Source organism: Spea bombifrons, chromosome 10 (assembly GCF_027358695.1).
Source record: "Spea bombifrons isolate aSpeBom1 chromosome 10, aSpeBom1.2.pri, whole genome shotgun sequence".
In the NCBI taxonomy this organism is placed as follows: domain Eukaryota; kingdom Metazoa; phylum Chordata; class Amphibia; order Anura; family Pelobatidae; genus Spea; species Spea bombifrons.
Genome location: NC_071096.1, coordinates 31,790,771 through 31,813,057, shown reverse-complemented (window position 1 = coordinate 31,813,057; position 22,287 = coordinate 31,790,771). Strand labels below are relative to the sequence as shown.

General features: G+C 41.2%; 1 protein-coding gene across 1 annotated transcript; it reads right to left on the bottom strand.

Moving 5' to 3' along the window:
• Positions 1-970: 970 nt before the first annotated feature.
• CDH5 (cadherin 5) lies at positions 971-21,989 on the bottom strand. Its single transcript, XM_053448656.1, has 12 exons — positions 21,860-21,989; positions 8,486-8,701; positions 7,670-7,958; positions 7,035-7,151; positions 6,453-6,620; positions 6,126-6,313; positions 5,787-6,040; positions 5,254-5,390; positions 4,654-4,775; positions 3,657-3,765; positions 2,111-2,359; positions 971-1,626 (listed from the first exon to the last, which is right to left on the bottom strand). The coding sequence occupies exons 2-12, from the start codon at positions 8,678-8,680 to the stop codon at positions 1,142-1,144; spliced, it is 2,313 nt and encodes a 770-aa protein (XP_053304631.1). The 5' UTR covers positions 8,681-8,701; positions 21,860-21,989; the 3' UTR covers positions 971-1,141.
• Between the last annotated feature and the right edge of the window lie 298 nt (positions 21,990-22,287).

Below are 22,287 nucleotides of genomic sequence, written 5' to 3'. Positions count from 1 at the left end.
CGATTGTGGAATTTAAAGGCCAACAAATACTATGGGCACTCACTAAAGAGAGCTGTCAGTTTGCTCCCTTACTCACGTTTTCCATTATAACGACTGAGCTGACCCTGTATAATGTAAGTCAAAGGGTGAAGAATGCTCAGATTTATCTATACTTTAATCAGGGCCGTCCAAATTCTAATGCAGACACCCTTTCGTGACCAGATCCTCCCTATGTCACTGTGGAGATGTCAAGGTGACTGGTCCAACACTACAATCACTACATACACTTGTATACCATTCAATTAAAATAAATCATACAAAATAAAGTTAATTCAAGGACTAGACAGAAAAGATTTGCACTTATTCCAAAGTTTTAAAGTATATATTCCTGCTCCCTGTGGATAGTCCTGCATTAAGATCAATTCAGTAAAGCTCTGTGGTAATGTCAGTGGCTAGAAATGGGCACTGAATTGGCTCTAGTGGAAATGGGCACTCTAGTAACTCCAGTGGAGTAGAAAACCCCCCCCCCCCAACCGCCGCTATGTTTCATTATAATATATCACAAAGCGGAGAATTCTCTCCTGGACTTAATACATGGTCTGCTTTAGAACAATCGCCTGTTGCATCCAAATCCTGCATCGCCAGGTAAGAGTTGAGTATGTGTAGCTGAATACAAAAATTCAAGTATTTGTTTGCAAAAAAATCCCTGAGGACAGACAATTACCATGCGTATTAAAGCGTTAAGTAGTTATTTACTGGTTTTATTTAATAGCGAGAATTTTGTAAGATGCATAAATGTTTTTTTGGGCTCTCTTAAAAAGTCCCAATTAAATTTATTTACGTTGAGGATTAATGTTAAAATATTAGGAGGGTATTAACGGTCTTAAGGATACTAAGCTTAGCGAGACTGACCTTTAATACAAACAGAAATCAATTTGACCAATCTACTAACCACCATATTGCAGGTTTAGAAATCTCCATTCCACCATAATTTATCAACCTTACTGTATACTTGGTTATAACACAATGTAATAGATTGCTTTGGAACATTTTGGCTTTTACAGGTGACCATCCTCAGGTTACTTATGTGAACAAACAAGCAGATCTTTGCTGAAAAGAAACTGTATTAATATGTTGGCTTTCGTTGCGTATTTGGGTCGTATTAATCAAATTTCTCAATCTGTTCCAAACCATACAGATCGGCCAGCATCTTAAATCTGGGTCCCCATTCATTTAACACGTCGTAGTCAATTTCTGAGTCTGAAGATCCAGACTCCAAGGAGCTGAGAGATTCTACTATGGATTCGGACCCCTCGTAGCCAAATATGTGTAGGGTATCGTATGGGAGAAGTTCTCCATCGTTATCTGCCTCGTCCTTTTTCGCCTCGATCACGTAATGCATTTCTCCATTGTTTGCAGGCAGCTGGAGCTGGGAATATACCAGCGGAGCGGGTTCCATGTTGCTCTTGGACCGGGACACGTTTCTACGCACTGAATTGAGGACGGAGACATCGTAGCAGTTGGTGTCCATCTCTCCTCCACCCTCCTCATCGTAAGTGACCAACTGCTCATGGATCTCGGGCACATTTTTCCCTGAAGTTTTTGTATTGTTCCTGTGATTTCTTCTCCAGAGCAGGAACAAGACCACTGCAAGAAAGCGTGGAAATGAGAAATCACCTCAGAACTAAATTCATATAGTCCTCCATGATACAAGAACTTGTAAGACATCACAACGTGCTCTACAAACCTGTCCTGTGGGCCTAGTAAAATCTGATTTTCTTATGCTTGCTTCATTTAAAGGATAATTATATTGGGGGCTATGTGACACCGACCTCCCCAAATCATGTAACGAGGACCCTAAACCTCGAGTCCATCCTTTGGTGATGGCCTCACTTTCTAGGTATTTGTGTTTCAAAGGAAAACTATACAATGCATAATATCCCTAGAACTTTCTAGAGCATATCTGCACACCTCCAAGTCGTTAAAAGCCATTTAAGGGTACCTGTAACTGGAATATTTGTGAAATGTAATCATTAACCTATCTGATTTCAGGCATCAAGAACCGACACATTCCTGATATCATGTAAGTTGTAACATGAATGGCCGCAGAAAGTGCAACTAGAAAACTTACCCAAAATAAGAAGAATCAAACAGGCGAAGACGATGATGAGCACGGGGGCCGACACGGACGCCTGTCTTGCAGTCGCTTGGCAATATGTGGATTCCCCTTTCTCGTTACATTTGCACACCGTGATGGTCAGGGTGCTCGTGCTGCTCTGTTCTGGATCTCCATTGTCAGAAATCACAATCGGTAAGTAATGGACTTTTGCCACATCTGGGTTAAAGTCTCCATACTTTACCAGAACACTGGCTGTGTTATCTGGGGAAAAATAGGACAATATAACATTAAAAAAAAAAAGCCAGACCTTTCCTATTCCATAATTTTTACTAATGGGTAACACTTGCCAACAAACAAAAGATCCTCATTCTGTAGATAGCATTTGGTTAATGGAAGCTGGCGCTCTATGGACCCCCGCGTAAATACCAGAGGTGAGAGAACATTCACGGCAGAGTTCACGTTCTTGAGTTCATGAATTTGCACGACTGCTTGGACCTGGAACCTTACACCCATCGCCTCTACCAAAACGCCTTAAAGACCCGCACCCCTTTATTAACCCCTAACACCCAGAAACAATGTCACCATATCATCAACCTGTTGGCATCATTTAAACCGACCCATTTATTCCCTTTTTCGTACGGTTCAGGGGGCCTTTGCAAAATGTAGTGTTTTTTTAAATGCACCTACTTACATGTAGATAAATAACTATTCCAAAACCAGTGGGTTTTGTGGTTTTTTTTAAAACCCTCTGAGGTAACAACATATCTCTCGCAGGTACATGGAGGAAGAAGATGGAAAAAAATCCCATAAGCTGTCTGAAAACGATGGAAAACCTGTGAGTAACCTGTTTAATGGGGGGGCACACTTGCCATCATGTGCACTTTAATGCTGTGACGCTCCCTTTAAATTTCCAGTTCTGGCTCAGCAAGCTTCCTGCAGGCTACAAGAAGCCAATGAGTGGCTTGAAACCCTGGATCACGAAGGAGATATTCTGCTGCAGCTTCTCCTAAAGATGCATATTTGTTTGGTTTGACATTCTTTAAAATACTAACGTCCCTGCAAAGTTTTAATGTGTTCTTCGTTAAGGATCATTTCTGGGAGACTGGTGTCCATTTAACCTTCTCCAGACTGCACTGAAGAGCTTGCAATCGCTTCTGTAAGGAGGCTTTCCGTTTTCTAAGCATTAAGAAGGCAGCAAAGTCAACCCTGATTCTCCTATAATAACTTTATCTGTGCTGCTTTCTTGATGTGTAGAAAACACGGGGACACGTGTCTCTGCTTAGCTTCCCTAAAAATACAGCGAAACCGATTGTCACTTCCTTATATTTACAGAACAAGTTGTAAAGTAGAATCTCTACATCAGCGGGAAGCCGACAGACGGACGGCAGGGCAGACGCTTGCTGCATCACACCGGGAATAGAGCTCTGCCGAACCCGGCGCCCTCCCCGCTGTGCTCCGATTGACCAAAGGCTGGAAAACTAAATTCAAGGTTTAAAGAAACACATTTCCAAACGTCTTCACGCATAGTCACGCTTAGCTGGGGAATAATATACTATACCGTTATTATCTTGCACTGTGAAATTGTTTTCCTTTTTTGCAGAATAATATGTAAACCTCATTCCTGGTTTCATTTCATCCTTATCAGTGGCAGAAATGTTTACTATGACCTGAAAAATACAACACATAAAATAAACTTTTATCACTTTATTGGCGGTGAGAGTCGCTCATGTTCTGCGCCAAACATAATGTTCAATATTTCATTGTACAGCTCTTCGGAATATGATGGTGCTATAAAAAATCAGCACGTATGTCAAATACACAAATGTAATTTTAGGGTAATTTAATTTAGAACTGGGTTTCCTTAGAATATTATTTTTACCCCCAATGAAATACTATTGGTGTTAATCTCTACATAGAGGGATGTTTGGGCATTGACTTATATTTAAACAGATGTATAGCTTAATCTTCAGCCTCAAGATGCCATAAAGCAAGGAGGTAAAGCTGTAATTCCATGTATGATGCCATCAGGCAGAGCAACCATTCTCTGTTGTTCTTTGCATGTATTCTTTCTATGAACAGTATCATAAATAACTCTTATCTAAGCTTTATCTGTTATTTATATGAATATATGATAACACGTCTCTGAAAATCACTTCCTGAAAACTATACAATTTGACTTGTTTGTTCTTTGTGTTGTGAAATCAATATTCGCAACAGCAGACATTTCTATCTCGCAAACTGTGATAGGAGCTGGCGCCTGCTAGAAAAGGTCAGTAAAGTTTCAAGCTCGGAACAAACAAGTAGCACGAGCCGTGGCAGCGGATAAGAACAAGCCACCAACATGTACTTAGGGGTGTGAGATGCCCATTAAAATTGTATGGCCTCTTGTTTTATTCAATAAAATTGGGGGTTATGTTAATGTCTTCTTTGTATCTTTCTGGATTATGCCAGACAATCGCCTTACTCTACTGCCCAGGTCATGGTGGCAAATCAGCAGTACCCCCCCAAAACCACAGATACATGTCTATAGATGAAAAACCTTTCAAATGCGTTACCGTTTGGTGGGGGGCATTTTCGCACACTATGGGTGCATAGGGCTCAGCAAATTCTGGAGCGTTATCATTTACGTCGAGAACCTTTATGTAAACTGGTACTAACGACTCCTTCTTCACAGGACCTTCAATGGACAGAGACAGTGGTTTAATTAGTGAAACAAAAGAGGTAACATTTTCTGGGAGCTTGTTTATCAAACCGTGGCACCCACCATCCTTTTCCCCCCACAGCACTCTGCACTGGTTTTCCCTCCCCATTTCATCCTTTAACCCATTTCCCCACCTCTCTCCACCCTCACTTCTCTAATTCACATAATCCTTTACTAATGCATTTATCCCATCATTCTGCGCTTTCCATCCCTACGCTGTCTCTCACGCAAACTTAGAATCTACAAGAATATGTTAACTGCTGACTTTGATTTTTATTAAACAAATAAGAATAAACAACCTATGTAAAACTTTCCTAATTTAAAGAGAATTCCAAGTCATAGCTTGACCATGGAGTAAAAGGACATCACTCCTACAATCGGTATGGTAAGAGTTTTCGTTGAGCCACCAATAAATGAACCCCTGTCCCTTTATTATGATATTTTGAATACTTACTGCTTGTATCGATTTCCTGGGCTGCTATAGTTAAATTATGCCATTCGTTGGTCTCCCTGTCGAGTGACTTGCCATTCAAAATATTTCCTTTGTCTGTTACTAAAATGAGGTCATCTTTTGCATTTCTTATGGAATATCTGCAGTAACAAATACAGCAGAGTTAATAACATGTCACGTTTGCTTTAGTGTAAGCGTGTTTGTGGCAAGGAGTGAGAAATTCCAGAAACACATTTAGCACAAACAGTAAGCATTCGAAAATAATTCCATAGAAATTAAAGAAAAGCATGGGACAGACAGGACCAATCCCTGATTGTATGTGTAACTTAGGCCTATATAATGCACAATGAAATAGATTAACCCATTAACTCCATTTTTAGCGAATAAACCACACTGACTTGTGCTTCTTCTATTGCAGAGGCTGTAGTAGATATTTACGGTATATAGTAATTTGTCACCGAACGCAGTTTTCTGGATGAAGCTTGTTGATCCATGAAATAAAAACAAACCACTGTCTTTATTGAGAAGTTACTCACGTCACTTTTCTTCCGATAGCGTCAGGATCTTTCGCGGAGACAAAGCCGATGATTGTATTCAGTTTTGTATCCTCTTTCACCTCGAATTGGTAAAATTGTTTGGTGAACACTGGGGGTTCGTCTACATCGAGAACATTGATGATGACTTCGGTGGAACTCTTAGGTCTTGGCTGGTTTGCTAACTTCAGAACTATGGAGGGATCCAGAGCCTCAATGGTCATCTTGTATTGTTTAGTGGTTTCAAAGTCCAGGTGCTAAAACGGAACACACAGAATTGTAACGTTTGCAGGCGTCTCATCCAGCAGACCTCCGCTGATATCACGCATTCTGAGGTTTTACCTTTTTTAATATCAGGATTCCTTCGTTGGTCAGCGGATTAGTCGTGATCGCAAACAGCTCTTGCAGCTTCTCTTTGGCGAAGGTGAATTTGGTATTTCGGTTCTGCGGCTCGTCGATATCTTCCACTTTCATTCTTCCGACTTCGCCGCCAACTCTCAAATTCTCTGGCACATTAAAAACAAACTGGCCTGGGAAGCGCAGGAGAAATTCAGTATTTAAGGTTGTGTGTTTTGAGGCTTAATTTCTTTAGACAACCAGCCGGACAAAAGAAAAACTGTGAAATGTGCAAAAATCCTACATACAGATGTGTTACATTGATAGGCTTACTTTTGGTGAAGGTTGGGAAATTGTCATTGATGTCACTCAGATTTATGATCACGCTGACTGTGCTCGAGAAGCCTGAGTTTTGACCCGGGGAATCCCTGGCTTCAACAACAACTTCATACGTGGCTTTCTCTTCTCTGTCTAAATACGGCACCGCAGTGTAAATGGATCCTACGAATAAAAAGAACAATCAAGGACAAATATGAAATAGCCCAGCAAACCTTGACAGAGGTAAATCGTACAAGTTATCTAAGAGGTATCACCTCGTCATACATCGACAAGAGAAGATATGTTGGGCTTTAGAGTGTAACCGTGCAATTACAATAGATTTCTATGGGTTTTTGGTGAAGACCTGCGCCTTGGATCAACATCTGCACCAGGGGTGCACAATGTTTCACGGTGGGTGCTTGCTAGGCATTTATTTTTACCTAGGCCAGCAAAGGAGGACAGAAAATGGCTTTATAGCTGCACCTTTTTTCCATTTCAGCTGATATTTCATTATTATTATATTGTCTGTAATCAGAAATCATTGTAAAGGACCAGATAGCAAATTAAATATTGGCTTATACTGATAAATGTACTGACCCTGATTGTTGATTGTGAAGTTTTCTTGTCCTTTGATGATCTTGTATGATACAGTAGCATGTCCAGATAATGTGGGGTCATCTGCATCCAAAGCTGTCACCGTGCTGACCAGAGTTCCTTAAATAATTAAGCACACTTAGCCAAAAATGTCGGTACTAAATTACATATTTGTATTTACCTAAAAACACCAAAGCTCAACACCATGGCACAAGAGAGAGTAAAGCGGCCAGGTTTCCTTTTATTCTCTATGTAAACATCAAAAATATGATTAGCTTGGGTGTCTTAGGCATGACGAGGACTTATAGAGTTTAGGACAGCGTTGTAACAATACAGTTCATGGGAGCTGTAGCTGGGACTCCGAGACAGTTTGCTGCTACGCTGGGTTTATGATTGCCTATGGCACGGTATGACTTTTTCTATGTTGGCCCAATGAATCACCTTCAACTAAAGGCTCCATCTCTTTTTAAACTAATACGGCTCTATCCATCTGTTTGAGGAGCATCATTCATCATTAGTAAGATTCGTAGGTAAGATAAATGGAGAAGGAACCCCAAATTAACAATCTAGCCTTGTTCCTGTGTATGTGCCTTTGTAAAATTGCTGGTGTAGCAGTCTCTAAGAAAGCAGGCACATACCAGTCGGGGACATCTCCGGAACAGACGCGTTGTATATCTTCTCAGTGAACACCGGAGCATTATCGTTAATATCTATGACTTTGATAATAAAGTCGGAGGGAGGTTCCAGAGTTTTGTTGGTGAGTTTGTCGACCAAGAGCGCTTTAAGCATGTACTGCGACTTCTTCTCTCGATCCAGTCTTTCAAAGCAGTAGATGTCACCTGTGGTCTCATCAACTTTGAAGATGGTGTTGGCATACTCCCCTTGGAGGGCATACTTAGCGTTCGATTTTGACGTACTGGAGATGAGCTACAAGACATCATGAACCTTTAATATCAATATATCCTCTTTTCAATCAGCGCAAGGATCTTGCCATTCAGAGAGTTTTTAGATCAGAATGTTCTAAAACAAAATCCTCACAACAGTAACATTAACCAGAATCCCCAATTAAATAACGTAGTTATAAACATAGAGGCTTAAATTTCCAAGAACCTAACTGTGCAAGGAAATCATCATACATTTAATTAATCCTATGGTCTGGAGTTTGCCATCTGTTACTAGATGACTATATCAAGAGTCTTCAATCAACCTGTTTCCAACCTCAGACTCGCCGGGGTGGAATAATGGACCCTTGTGCTACACAGCTGAGAAGCCTGGAAATAAAGACCATAAATATTTTTAGAAATACTTGATTTGTATATAAAAACCAGATGCAAATATGTCCTTGCGCTGCCTGTTCCATGATAGGGCCCACCACGTTCTCATGGTCCACTTTACAAGGAGTCTACTTAGCAGAGAGGGGATAGCTATACGGCTAGAGAAAAGTGATGTCTCACCTTTCCAACATGATGAGGCAGTGGATTTATCTGTTCCTCGATAATGTACATCTGATTCCATATCCACTCCCTCTTCACACGTCGGCTGCGGTTGTTGAAATATATACTCCCGACATCAGCATTGTCCTTCTTGCACAAGGTCAGTGGGAGGAGGACGGAGGTTATGATCAGCAGCCGAAGCCACCACAAAGTCATCTTCTCTGTGACTCTGGAGACCTGCAAAATGTTGTATTTTGTTACCAAATAAGTCAGTCACCTGGATCAGCGGCGTCCTGCAAAGTCTGAGGAACAACGTCAAAGTTAATAAGTACTTTTCAGCATAAGAGTATGAAGTATTTAAAAAAAAAAGTACAAAGTCTTTGATCCCATGTGGCTGGGTTGTTTCACCACAATGAGCAAGGTATAGTGAACCCAACAATACATTATACACCAATCAACCATAACATTATGACCACCTGCCTCCTATTGTGTAGGTCCCCCCCTTTTTTTGCTAAAACAGCCCTGGCCCGTCAAGGCATGGACTCCATTAGACCTCTGAAGCTGTGCTGTGGTATCCGGCACCAAGACATTAGCAGTTAAGTCCTGTAAGTTGCGAGGTGCAGCCTCCATGGATGTATCCTGGTGCCATTTGAGCTACAGTAGCTCATCTGTTGGATTTGACCACACGGGCCAGTCTTCCCCCCCACGTGCATCAATGAGCTTTGGCCGCCCATGACCCTGTCACCGGTTCACCTTTTTTCCTTCATTGGACCACTTTTGATAGCTACTGACCACTGCAGACCGGGAACACCCTACAAGAGCTGCAGTTTTGGAGATGCTCTGACCCAGTCGTCTCGCCATCACAATTTTCCTGCACATCAACTTTGAGGATGAAATGTTCACTTGCTGCCTATTATATCCCACCTGGTCATAATGTTATGGCTGATCGGTGTATAATGGAAAGAAAATCTTTATTTCACTCTATTTTCCATTTTCCCCTGCAGAAGGGATAAGCCCCTCTAGTCTCTAGTGGGATAGCACCAAAGTCTTAACTAGGGCTCTTGGCCCCTGGGGTAGGTTGGAGGTGCCACCTTTCCCTGCGATCGCATCTTCTGGAAGTACAACGCTACTATGTCTTTTTGCCATTCTAAGTAACTATACCAGAGGTGAAAGAGTTAATGTTTTAGGACATAACGCTTCCCTTCGGACTGTATACATGAATACAGATGCATTGATTTACTTTGCGTGGCGGCCTCTCAAAGTATTTACAGAAAATAATGTCCACGGCAACAATGAAAGTCTATTGAAAGACATTTAATTTACAATTCCCAGTGGAGGCTATTACATCGGATAAACCCTCATATTAAACCCATCTTCATAAAACTGGAAGGAACCGCTTCTTCTCTCTTTTTTTTCAACCCGCGCAAGGTCAAAACAAGGTTAAGCATACAGTAATATCGACTGGTCTAGTTAAGTCGATAAAGCGAGTTGACTCCCGACGGCTGGATTTTACGAGTCCCTTATTACTATAAACTGATAATAACTAGCCAATTAATAAATGTGCCATTATTAAACGCAAAACCACGACCCTGAATTTTAAAATCCTATAATTAATAAAGGGAAATTTCTACTAAAGCCTTTTTTTAAGTTGATTCCCCAAGTGTGAAAATATTTAACTATAATATATTTTAATTTTATTAAACACAGTCTTCTACAATGCCCTTGTTGTTTATTAATGATAAATAAATTAAGAATATTTTTCTCTCTCTAAAGGATACAATTTTAAATTAGAGATACAATTATTGTTATTCGCTATATATAAAGCAACAAAAAAAAATGTATGGGGCAATTATTTCCCAATTATAGAAGCAATGATAAAAATAATATATTAAATAATTATGATATTTGCTAAATACTAAAAATACTAAAAAGAACAGTCACCGACACAGTATTTAGTATAACCGCATCTCTTTTTAAAATCCGTGGGAAAAATATTATTGAGGATTCTAAGAAAAGCAAATTAAGATGGACTCTCCCATTATTCTATACATTTATTGAGTTGATCCAGCAAAAAAAATGTACAATTTGGGAATATTTCATCATTAAATCATTAATGTATTAAATAATCAAATTATTAAATGATTGATTAAATTATTTATCATTATTAAAGGATGAAATTATAAATTTATTAAAGATCAGTCTTCGCCGTCTAAAAATCTTAATGTCTTCCAATCAAAAAAATTAGAAGGAAAAATGCGTCCGATACCGAGGGGTTTTTAGAGTTTAAGGAATAAAGTAAAAACCGGCCGCACTCGGAGGTTTTTCGCAAAGAAATATCCACTGATCGATTTTGCCACCGGCGTTATTGGAGAGGCCGGGAGCCAGTATAGGAAAGCTCTTTGTCTAAATGCCAATACAGTTAGCAACCCTGCTTAAATATACGGCGTAGGGAGCTAGGGGTCGGCCGGAGAGAGATGCTAGGTCATGTCTGCGATGCAAGTTGCACGCTCTGCACATTCTTTTTTTTTTGTCCCTTTGCGGTCCTAAATCTGATTTTGTTCCGTAAAAAACAAATGTATTGTCAACTTCTCGTAGCTTCAATTAATTGTGTGATTCATGAGTCAGCAGGCTCCTGACACTTATGGATTGAGGAATCCAAATTGGTTTGATCTGCAAGGGATGATATTACCGCTGTCCTAATGCGCACCTCTAATCTACCAATAAATGTTTTAACGGCAGGAAAAGGAACCATCGGCAGAAAATAGTGCGCTCCCGACTCATCTGAGATAAGTGAACAGTGATGCATGGCTACCGGGCCACCAGCAGGCATCGCGAAGCACTGTGGGACTGGTATCCGTGTAAATGGATTGTTGGACGGCCTGTTATTTATACCGGTGATTAGAACAATATAAAGCATTCCGGCGCGTGTTGGAAATTGCCAGCCCGCTTTAGCAAAACATTATAAAACGGAACCTTTCAAGATTATTTCAACCTATATGTCCCGCTATAATTTTCACATAGAATTAGTTCTTTTGACCCAGGTGTGTAGATCCTGTTCCAAATTAATGACTAATTAGGGCTAGGCTGGGGATGATTAACCCCTTAATGACAAAGCCCGTACATGTACGGGCTCAAAATACATTGTTTTCAATAAGTTTAGGGACCGCCCATTGTCCCTAAGGGGTTAAGAGGCACTTTAAGGCCAGTGGCCACTAAATGACGTATGCGTGGCTGCCGCGTGGATATACCTAGTGTTCGGGTGTAACCAGCTGGCCACCTCACGCCGCAACACTCAATCTGCCTCTGGAGCAGAGCTAAGGGTTAGTATGGGGCGCCGGCCCACCAGCCCACCAGCCAGAGGAGCAGTCCGGGCTTGGGTGTAAAAGAGTGGTTTTTATCTTTTCGTGTTTATAGCACATTGTATTTTTTAAACACAAGGCCAATGGCAACTGGGATGTTTGCGGCAGTAAGCTTGCCAAAGATGCTTGAAGATATAAGTCCACTGGCCCTTTTTTTAAATTTATGGCCCTCAGGGGCAGACGTCAGGTAACAGGACAGATTCAGAGAGAATGTGCATTTCCTTCCTGCTTCTTTAATGAAGAGCGATAATACCCTATTCATGTCAGCGATGGGAGGCAGCGGGAAGCTGCGGGGATGTCGGCACTTAATAATTATGCTAAGCGCTATTTTCCTATGAGCATTAAATAATCCAAGGCATTTTCTTTTGTGTGGCAGGAGCCGAGATAATTCTCCGAAGAACTCATTCTCTCCTAGCTATTACCCTGCCTTTGCTTAATGGAATTCACCTTTTAATTACTGCTGTGTACCTGAAATGTTTCATGTAACGTGGAGTTATCAATCAATGTGAGAAAACTGACAAACTCCCTACATCTTCCCCGTCCAGCAGAACACTTGTTACTGTCACAAAACCTGCTGCCGTCCCCTCCAAAAGGTGATGTTCGCCCCCTGTGTATCCTGGACTATATATATCTGCCTGAAAAGGTCAGGGCACATCTCATTAAGTAAACCACATCTTCCAAGTTTCCTATTTTTGGATAGACTTGACCGTTTAAGAGTCCCAAACCCCTTTTTTCTCCCCTGATCCCCCCTCTATTCCAGGAGCTCGGAATGTTTGCTGGGTATGAGGGTATCACAGGGTTCTACAGCCCTAAAAGTCACAATAACGTGTGTAGAAACAGCAGAAGTCTTAAGTCAAAGGAGATACTTTTCAATCGAGCCAGCATAGAAAAGAACATCACATGCTTTCAGGACCTCTGAGGTCCCTTCTGCCAATAGAATGAAGAAGATCTCATAGGTCTTCCCAAGATAGGCTACCCAGATGGCTTAGTGTAGGGGCAGGGCTAGCTGTACATAGGGGTGGAGCTAAACATAAAAGTGGGAGGGGACTGGGCAAGGAGCGTTCCCAGGAATATAAGTAACATTGCGAAGTAACAATACACTATTCTGGATAAACTACTACCAATAGGTTAAAGTCACACAAAAAAACGTGGTCTCCAAGACAACCCTGTTACTATGTCCTCCTGCCCCGTTCTGCCACTCTAACTGTTGTGGACTACAAATCTCACAATGCTGAGCAAGATCAGACAGAGGAGATGGAAAACTGACCTTCGTCATCTCAGCTTCTATTTCAAAGTCACGTTGCTTCCCTGGTAACCATTTGTTCTAAATTACCATATAGCATATCTGTTTATTCCGTGTTATTATTACGCTTCAGGGTCCTAAATTACATTCAAATTAGAGGTGGAGAGTATGAAGACTAATTCAGACGCAGCCCTAGTAATTAAAAGGCCGGCCGGGGGAACTTGTGCTTTGATTACGATGCTTTCAGCCTGAATATCAACCTGGGAGATGACTTTCAAAATTCACATTCTCTCTTGCGTTTTCCAATAAGTATTATTAAATGTGTTCTTAATGATGACCATTCCTGTAATTACATATATGAAATGAAAGAGAAGTTCATATTAACCCTTCAGATATCCAAGGGCTGCTCCTTCCTTGGAAGTCAAGCAATTATCTGTGCTACGAAAAAATGTTTGAGGAACTGATTAACTTCTTCCGTCATGGTACTAGAATCCTTCTAGAGCAGATCTAAGGGCATCAATAAGCCATTGGATGTCCTGCCACATCATGCTTGAAGTTCCTGAAAGATGGGCACCTAGGCATGACCTGACCATAGGTACAGATAAGGCCAATCTCCATGCAGAGCAGAGCTTGTCATGTAGGGAACGCTGGCATACGCCCTAGGGTCACAGAGCTGGTAGCTGGTTTCCCCTGTATTGTTTAGCAAGTGAACGTAGGAAAGGGGCTTTAGTACCAGAATTAAAATAGGTGGGTATGAGAAGTCTTCTCACAACATGGAGGAGCTGTGTGATAAAAGCTGCTGTATTTTAAACTCTCTCCACCACAATCAATAATCAAATAATTAATTAATTACTATTACCTTCAACAATTAAAAGGCAACTTGCAGCACTCCAGAACCTCATTCCGTGAAAAAGGTCATAGGACTCAAGCCCGGGCTAGCCACCTGGTATGGTGGGCAAATGCCCAATGGGCAGCTGGCCGACATTGCTCCTTAATAACCAGATTTGCCACTGAAGCAGCAAGTGCGCAGCCAACAGCTGGATATTCCCGGCCACAAGCTTTGCAAGCATAAAAACGTATCATGCGGCCACGTAGAACCAGTCAGCGTCTGCACTTATGTCATATGTCACCTTCTTCTGCCGTGCAACAATTGCAGCATCCTATTGGCTGGCAGTTACACGACTGATGCCTTTTTACATCAACACACATTCCCCCAACTCAAAGGATTATGCTTTATAAAAAAAAAAAAATACTTTATGTTCTTAATTATTATTATTGTCACAAGTGTACTGGGAAATAAACACAATGACCGTTCTAAATCATTTGAATAAGAGCAAGACTAATCTCGCCGTGCCCATGAATCAATTAGCGAGACGCTGTTAGTTTAAAAGCACATCGCTATCTGCATTTTATACGAGGGGCTCAGTACGGCTTGTAAGCCATATAAAAAATTTTATGGGTTCTCGGGATTCCATCTGTCTCATGAGACAGATGCTCGCACCGAACCATTTGAGAGAGGAAAATATCTTAGCTGACCTCATTACACAGCCTATCTTTCAGTATTCAAGTCATGCACCAAAGCAGGTGCCGGCTCATTTACGCACTTACCAATTTTCAAAGATGCTTTAACGATTCAACCCAATAAGTTATATTGGCAGCTGGCTTGTCATTGCTCATATGCACGACATGCTATCGGGGCAGGTGCCTTGCGAGCGACAGGGCATGAAGTACGCGCTAATATAGAACGTTGAAGAAGAGCCGGTTTGCAATTCTTCGGGATTCTGCCTGCATTAAGTGGCCGTTTTAGTTTATCCGTGTTAAAAGCAGCATGTAAACATTCTGCCAGCATAGAGACACGGAATTTATCATATTGTTTGAGATATGAAAGCACATAAAAACCCTCAAAAAGATGTGGCTATGGCCAAGTAATAGTAACGGTCCACGTGTTCAGGAGACATAAGAGAAGATCGGTGGACCAGTCGTTGTAAGCCATCTCCACTCTATTTCACCTTCGGCTTACCTGTTTTATGAGAGTGGAATCAGATCTGAACAGAAAGCGGATGGGAAGCTGGTACTGGGAGTAGAGTATGGTCAAAAGTGGTGAATGAGTAGGATATGGAGCCTTCAAGGAAGTTCTGGGAAGAGAAATCTACACATGTAGAAGCTACTCTCACAGATTTATGTCACACTGTGAAGTTGTTGGTCAGCCCAGATATCTGTGGTCACTTGGCATGCCCTGGGGTTAGCATGGTGACCCCACCATCTTTACTCCCTGGGTGTTGCTTGATCTTGGTGGATCTCCTTGCAGCGTGGGTTGGAGCAGTCAAAGGCTTATTGACTCTCACCCAGCTCTAGTACCATGGCCCAGGAAGTGGCTTTTTAAGTTTAACCATAAACGTATATTTCAAACATTGGAATGGTTAATATGAGTGTTTCTTTCAACTCGCATGTGAAATTGTAAGAAAATGTTTAATGACAAAAGATAATGTAAACACTTAAAAGCCATCTCTAAGGGAGGTATTGTATAGCCAGAAAGTATTTCTTAAAGATTAAAGTCGTTGGGAGGAAGACTAAAGATAAAATTGGGTTGGCAGAGGAAGGGAGGTGCTTGCGTAGCACCCTTTAGTCTTTATTTAGAGCTCTGTGCTCTTTGTGACGTTATGGGAATTCCAAGGGAGGGATGTGAGTCAAGGAAAGTCAGAAGTTTTAGATAAAGAGGATGGGTCTGGGGATAACGAGCGTAAAACATAACCAGGAAATGGAGTTCACCGAGATAAGGAGTCTCATAAAGTTCACTACCGAGTCAGTCTGTGTGTCCTGCGCTACATCTGGTAGAAGGCGTAGAAGCTAGAAATGTATGCAAACCAATATATATTTAATCAACGGTTATCAATGAAGCATACTGTGGTGTTCTTGCTCCAGAATTCCAATTCAATTCTCAACCGGGTATTTGGTGAATGGGCACCATTGAGTTGTGGCCCAAAAGTCAACTGAGCACTAAAGATTGTCTACAGCAATGTTATTTTATTATTTTATTATTATTATTATTATTTATTTATTTTATGCAGGGGAGCTCACTCTTAGATGGTATTTAATGTAAGCTGATCTTTATATTCATACAGTAGGGGTCTTGTACTATGCTACAGTATGTAGTTTAGTGGTTACTGCCATCTAGAATCCATTGTTTTGAGGACTGTATACGAATGGTAGAACGTTCATGACAAACTCTGACCCAACCAAAACAGCCTTATCTTGCTGCATTCTGAGGCATCATCGTAAAACTAGGATTTAACCCACTAGGGTAACGGTCTGAGATTCAAAAAGACTAAATAGCAAAAAATGTGTGTGTTTTATGGTTTAAAGACGGGGAGTGGCACATCTGTGGGGGATGCGATGACCTTGACAGAGTTCATTAGGCACTGTATCTAAGTGAGGATATTCTGCATTGCCAGTAGTCATCCTTTTAGCCCCCCCGACTCCCACCTAAAAGGTCATTGTGAAATCCAGCAGTTTACTGCACATCGGCTAGTATCCTGTTTTCATTTTCTCCCGTCGAACAAAAACAGGATGCTCTGGATGGGACTCTGCTTTCCACTCTTTCCTGGTCTTTGTGCTCTGCCTACCGCTTCATTGTTGGTGGACAGGCACGTCTTCACCCACCGTCATCTTCACTATATTTCTAAGGAACAACATCCTTCAAAACTGCCGTGTATACCAAAACTATTATGCCAACTACCCTGGTTTCCCATGAACAGTCTCTACATTTAGCTTTCTAATGTGCTACTGTATACATCACAGGTTAAATGGATACTTACCTTGTCCCTCTTTTTGTGATCATTGAAGCCATGTCATATGACATTGACATCAGAAGTCTACATCAATTAGGGTGGTGATCTAACAAATCCACTCAAATGTTGACATCGCAATATAGAATGTTTTGGTTTTCATTTCATTACGTTTTAGAGCTGTAAACCTCATATGCCACATTGGATCATAAAATTACAAAAGATCTTTGGACTTCGGATACAAAACTAACAAACAATCCCTGTCTACGGTTCCTTTAATTTTTTTCTATTCGCCACGCCTAGGTGCATTGTTTGAAAATTTCTCTCCATCAGAAAGCTGGAACTCCAGCCAGGAGAATGACTCTACGTTTCCTTCCTTTACTTCATGGATGTTCCTCTTGAACCGTATCTTCAGGAAGACATCTCCTTTTACTAGAAGATCTGTATAAAATTTCTCTTTAACAAAATAAATTATGCTTTTGAATACTAGATTTCACTGCTATACACTCGCTCGGTGGCCGATGCCGCTGGAACCCTCTAAAATGTCTTGGAACGCGAAGAGTTGTTTAAAAACACCTATAAGAACCCGGGTGTTTATTATAACAGGATAAAAGAGGTGATATTTAAAGGGTCAGTTCCATTACATCTACATTCGAATTTTGATATTAAATATATTTAGGCATCGTGATTTATTACACAAAAAAACTTGATTAACTATTTTTCTTGGCTCAAAATGGTTGATTGGAATGGTGCCCAAGAATTCGTATTTAAAACACATATCTTCAAACATGGGCAATAAGGTCTCTCCTAAAACTCTTAAGCACCAATGATTTAAATGGTTTAAATGGGTTTAAAGTGATTTATAGAAACATATTTCCTGCAGCTTAAATGCACATCAAACGCTTTTATACAAAAAAGGGAGTGGGCTGTCTTGTGTGGTCAGGGCCACGCTGTGGGCGACTAAGCGGCCCTGGCACTTTAAGGCCAACAGCTGCCAAATGATATGGCTGGATACGCATGGTCAAACGTAACGTTTGTAAACTCACGCTGCATGTGGCAGCCTATATCCAGCCGGCGGCCGCACACTGCAGGTCAACATCTGCTGCTGGTTGGGTAGATCGGGTAAGTATGGGTATACCATGGAACTTCTGGGCTCCGGAAGGCAGCCAGGATTACACACTGATGTCAGCTGACGTTAATGGAAGTTAATGGAAGTTCCCGCTGACGTTGGGGGGAGTTCCCGCTGACGTCAGGGGGCGTTTTCACTGACGGCAGCAGGAGACACCCCCATTTAAAGGAAAAAATGGGCGGGGAGCAGGGTGTGTCAAGACCCCGGAGGATTTGGGTCTTGACCTGGAGTACCGGAGGAGCAAAGCTCATCCAGCAATCTCCGGGTCAAACCCGGAGAGTTCCCAGGTATGAGTATGGGGCACTATCGGCCAGCAGCCCACATTCGTCTTGTGGATACCACCCAACTTCTACCCCTGGTGAATCAGGACGTAGGGGGAGAGGGGGACAGAGCCTGGGAGGTAGAGTGTCACTCAAACTGGCATAATATGCATTCTCTAGTGTCAAAGACACAGGAGAATGAAATTGGGATTGCAGGACTGCGCTCCCAAATTGCGCTGTCCCGACACCCCTGTCACGAAAAGCGGTACAAAGGTAGAGCTCGCCGAAACAGCAGGATAGAGAAGCAAATTTGGGACTGTCCCACCCAAGGCAGGGCAGTTGGGAGGAATGCCGGTGTGTGCCAGATGCCCAGTCCAGGCCTGCATGTGGTTAAAGCTACTTCATAGAAGACAGAACACCGCGCAACACTGGCAAACACTCAAGCTTAAATTCTCTTTGTTGTGACACAATAGGACACGACAATTGAAAACCTTAATGTGGTTATGTGACATTTATACAATATTTATTTGTCTGGCAGGGCTCACAAAACTTCACAGGTAATATAATCTATAAAATCCTTTTATGGCTCAAAATGAGATTCATAAATGAATCAATCAAATGAAGAATTATTAACATTTTCTGTCTAGCAAAAGTGTTTTATTTGCAAAAACAGGGACGGTCGTAAAACATATAGAAACATCGGTGTCTTCAAGGAGCAAAAACGCGTAGGATTTCTTGGCCTCGCTGCCGTAAAACATTAATTAGGTGTTACGCGGACGCCATTTATTATTTTCAAAAGTTAAGGCAAGTAAGTGTTTTTTTGAGCGGTGAAGGAAGCAGGAAGCAGCCTCTTTAGAAAGGCTTCTCTTCTAAATTTTCACATTAATAATAATAATAATAATAATATTACAAATCACAAAATATTCACAGGATTCAACTTTTGGGGGAAAAAAATGAGTTTATGGATAAAATATAGCGAACAAGATCTTCAGCAGAGGACAAATATTCAAACCGTGGGCTCCTCGGACAATGCGGATATGTACAACTACCTAGAGTTTCAAGTTCACTTACTTTGTTGTTCTATAAATCAAGATCTAAATGTTAATGATCCTGATCTTAGTGCTCTAGTGTCTTAAAAAGTTATTTTATGATTCTATTCCTTACATATTCCAGATGTATATCGCTAAGGGTGGACATCTCCTTGTAGGCTCTTGTTTCCTACTGATCTAACCCTGTTTTTACTGGTAAACCCTTACGATCCCATCACTGGAATAACGATGGGTGTAATTTTTTTTTTTAACTTAGACCCTTAAGTTTATGAGAATTAATTACATTTTATAACATAGTGATCTACGGGGAGGGGGTTAACAGACGCCTAGGGGTCCCTGGCTGTGCTCTCTCTTGGCCACATCACTTCAAAAGATGATAAAAGAATTTAAATATGACTCCCTAAGCCCTGGTTAATTTGTATGCCAAGTGTGCTATATGAGTATTCGGCTCCCCACATAATTGTTTTGTATAAAAATGATTTGTTATAATGCTGTACAGGATGTAGCCCCCCCCCCAGCAAGCAAACCCAAAATTGGGTTGTTTCTATGTAAAATCAGCTCTGATTGCACCTTGTTGCCAATGAGAGAGAAGAGGCAGCCGCTGCGTTTCAATCTATGGAAGTGATGGCTGACAACGTATCCTGTTTCCCTTTTTTGTTTTGAAACAAAAGCAGGATGTGTATCGGTCCTGGAATAACCCCCCTGGCATTAAACCTGCCCGATACAATCCATCACAAGGTATTTTAGCAGCTGTAATAGAAACAATAACATTTTTGGGATTATTCTGGCGTCATGGAGTGCACATTTGCGGTGATTTTTGAAAGTGGTGCTCCAGCGGATCCACCACCGAACCAGCGATAGATTATATTATATTGTTAAATAAAAGGTTTGCATTTCAGAGACACAAAAGATATCATCAGAAGCTTCCAAAATCTGTAGTGGTTCTGTAAAATCCCTGCTTTAACACAGCAAACCTTTGTGTTAAAACATTCATCACCTGTGTTGAAGCAGGGGATTTATAAACCAAAACATCGGACTTCCTTAATTCGGAATGACTTTTATCACATTAGAAAATGCGACGGATTCCGGGATAACCATAAATAAAAAAAAGAGTGATGGTGGAAACGATCTCATCCGCAGTTATCGTAGCAATCAACCTATAGCTTTCCAGCTGTTGCTGAACTACAACTCCCATGATCCTCGGCTATCCTATAAGAAGCAAATGGGACTTATATATATCACGGATACATAGGCCCAGGCACATATGAGATCTAAACCCAGGGCTTGGATTTGGAGGCACCTGTTCTAAGTATAGACCGGAGTATCAATTTCCAACAAACCTTTAGATTGTTAACAAATAACCCGCAAAGGATCTCTTGTAAACTACAATTCCCACTATGCTCAGGCAACTTTATTTCCTCGCAAAGAATGGCAGAGGATTCATTTTGGACACAGAGCAATTCTCTAAAAGTCCAGGCTTTATCCATACAGCCGTACCCTTCTCGATAAGCAGTTATCATTATTGTTATACTCTAATGTAACAAAGAAAGTATGCGATAAAAGTCTACTGTCTTCATCATTCTTTGGAATGAATTCATCTGTTCTGTATCCTAGCAGGTAGCGCAGAAACAGATGAGATTACATAGAAAATAAAGTGGAGCACAAAGCCGAAGCCTCCAACAAACCCACATAAAAAACAATGTACGTACGCAATAAATATTTATGGACGCCTATAGCTTTCGGGGCCCCCATACATGGTGTCCATGGCTCTAGACAAAACTGGGTTCCTTTGGAATACTTTTCCCCTACAAGCACAGTAACACTTATGCTGGGGCTCCTCTAGGTGTATTGGGGCCCTAGAGCCTAAATTATTTATTGGGACCCAGCTTTGAAACAAATAATAATAATAATTAAATAAATAAGGAATGCAACATTTGCAGATTTGCATTAAAGATTGTAAGCTCTTTTGAGCAGGCCCCTCCTCATTTGTTGTTTCTGTATGTCATCGTGTTAAGTTATATACTAATTGTTACGTCCTGTCTGCTCTTTTTACAACGCTGAGGAATCTTATGGCACTATATCAAACAGTAAATAACAATAATAATAATAATAATAATAATACATTATGGTAACTTACGAGAATTTTAGGTCTCGCTTCTATGGGTCTCATCTTTTCGGATTAGTACTCTAGATCACAGGGAGCCCTAAGCACTTGATTTAAATTCTTATATAGAAGCCCCAACTCCTGCACTTATGAATAGTAATGGACAAATATAATTAGTAACCCAGATGTGAACCCAACAGCCAAATCAATGACATTCTGAAAGACTTCTCATCATCCAGTCTAAAGCAAGAACATTCTACTGGTTTTAAACCAAGAGCTCCTGGACATGGCATGTTTGGGTTAGACAGGTCCACTAATCATTTCTGGTAAACACGTCCTCGAGTTTAGGTTCCTCGGCCCAAGTACATGCTTTGATTAGTGTCAACGGATCACAGTTTAGCAACTGAATGTTAACAAAAGCAACACACATATTATTAGAAAGTACGTATTATGTGCAGTTGCTTACCGGAGTCACAAGTTCCAGGAATGGACGCTTTCACTGGGATGAGCGGAAAATAGGTGATAATCCAAAAGTTACCAACAAAAAATCACTGTGAACAAAGGAGTCCCTGCATGGAGCGTGGTCGGCCGGTGGAGTGGGTAACTTCCCTGAATCTGTACATTTGTCCACTTTTCAGGGTGGGAGTCAGGCTGGCTCTTTAACTTCCTTCCTCTGATTGTTCCAAGCATAGCTGAGGCTTGAAGCCATGGAGCTGAGTGGAGGAAACCAGATAAACTCAATTCAGGTTTTTTTTTTGTTTATTGCACATAAATTCACAATGTGAACTTATAAGGAAAGCAGAAGCCAGTTAACATCTTGCTTTCGCTGTCCTCATAAGACAACCAATGTGGATGACATAATGGAACCACGCACACTCTGGATCAGACCCAAGT

Bases quoted from the DNA above. Each gene is read 5' to 3' on its own strand.
- CDH5 (XM_053448656.1), bottom strand. From the start codon at position 8,680: ATGACTTTGTGGTGGCTTCGGCTGCTGATCATAACCTCCGTCCTCCTC. The intron at 7,152-7,669 runs GTATGTGCCTGC...TAATTATTTAAG, and splicing joins TCCGGAGATGTCCCCGACTG to GAACTCTGGTCAGCACGGTG. The intron at 3,766-4,653 runs GTAACGCATTTG...TGTATTTTTCAG, and splicing joins AAAATGCCCCCCACCAAACG to GTCATAGTAAACATTTCTGC.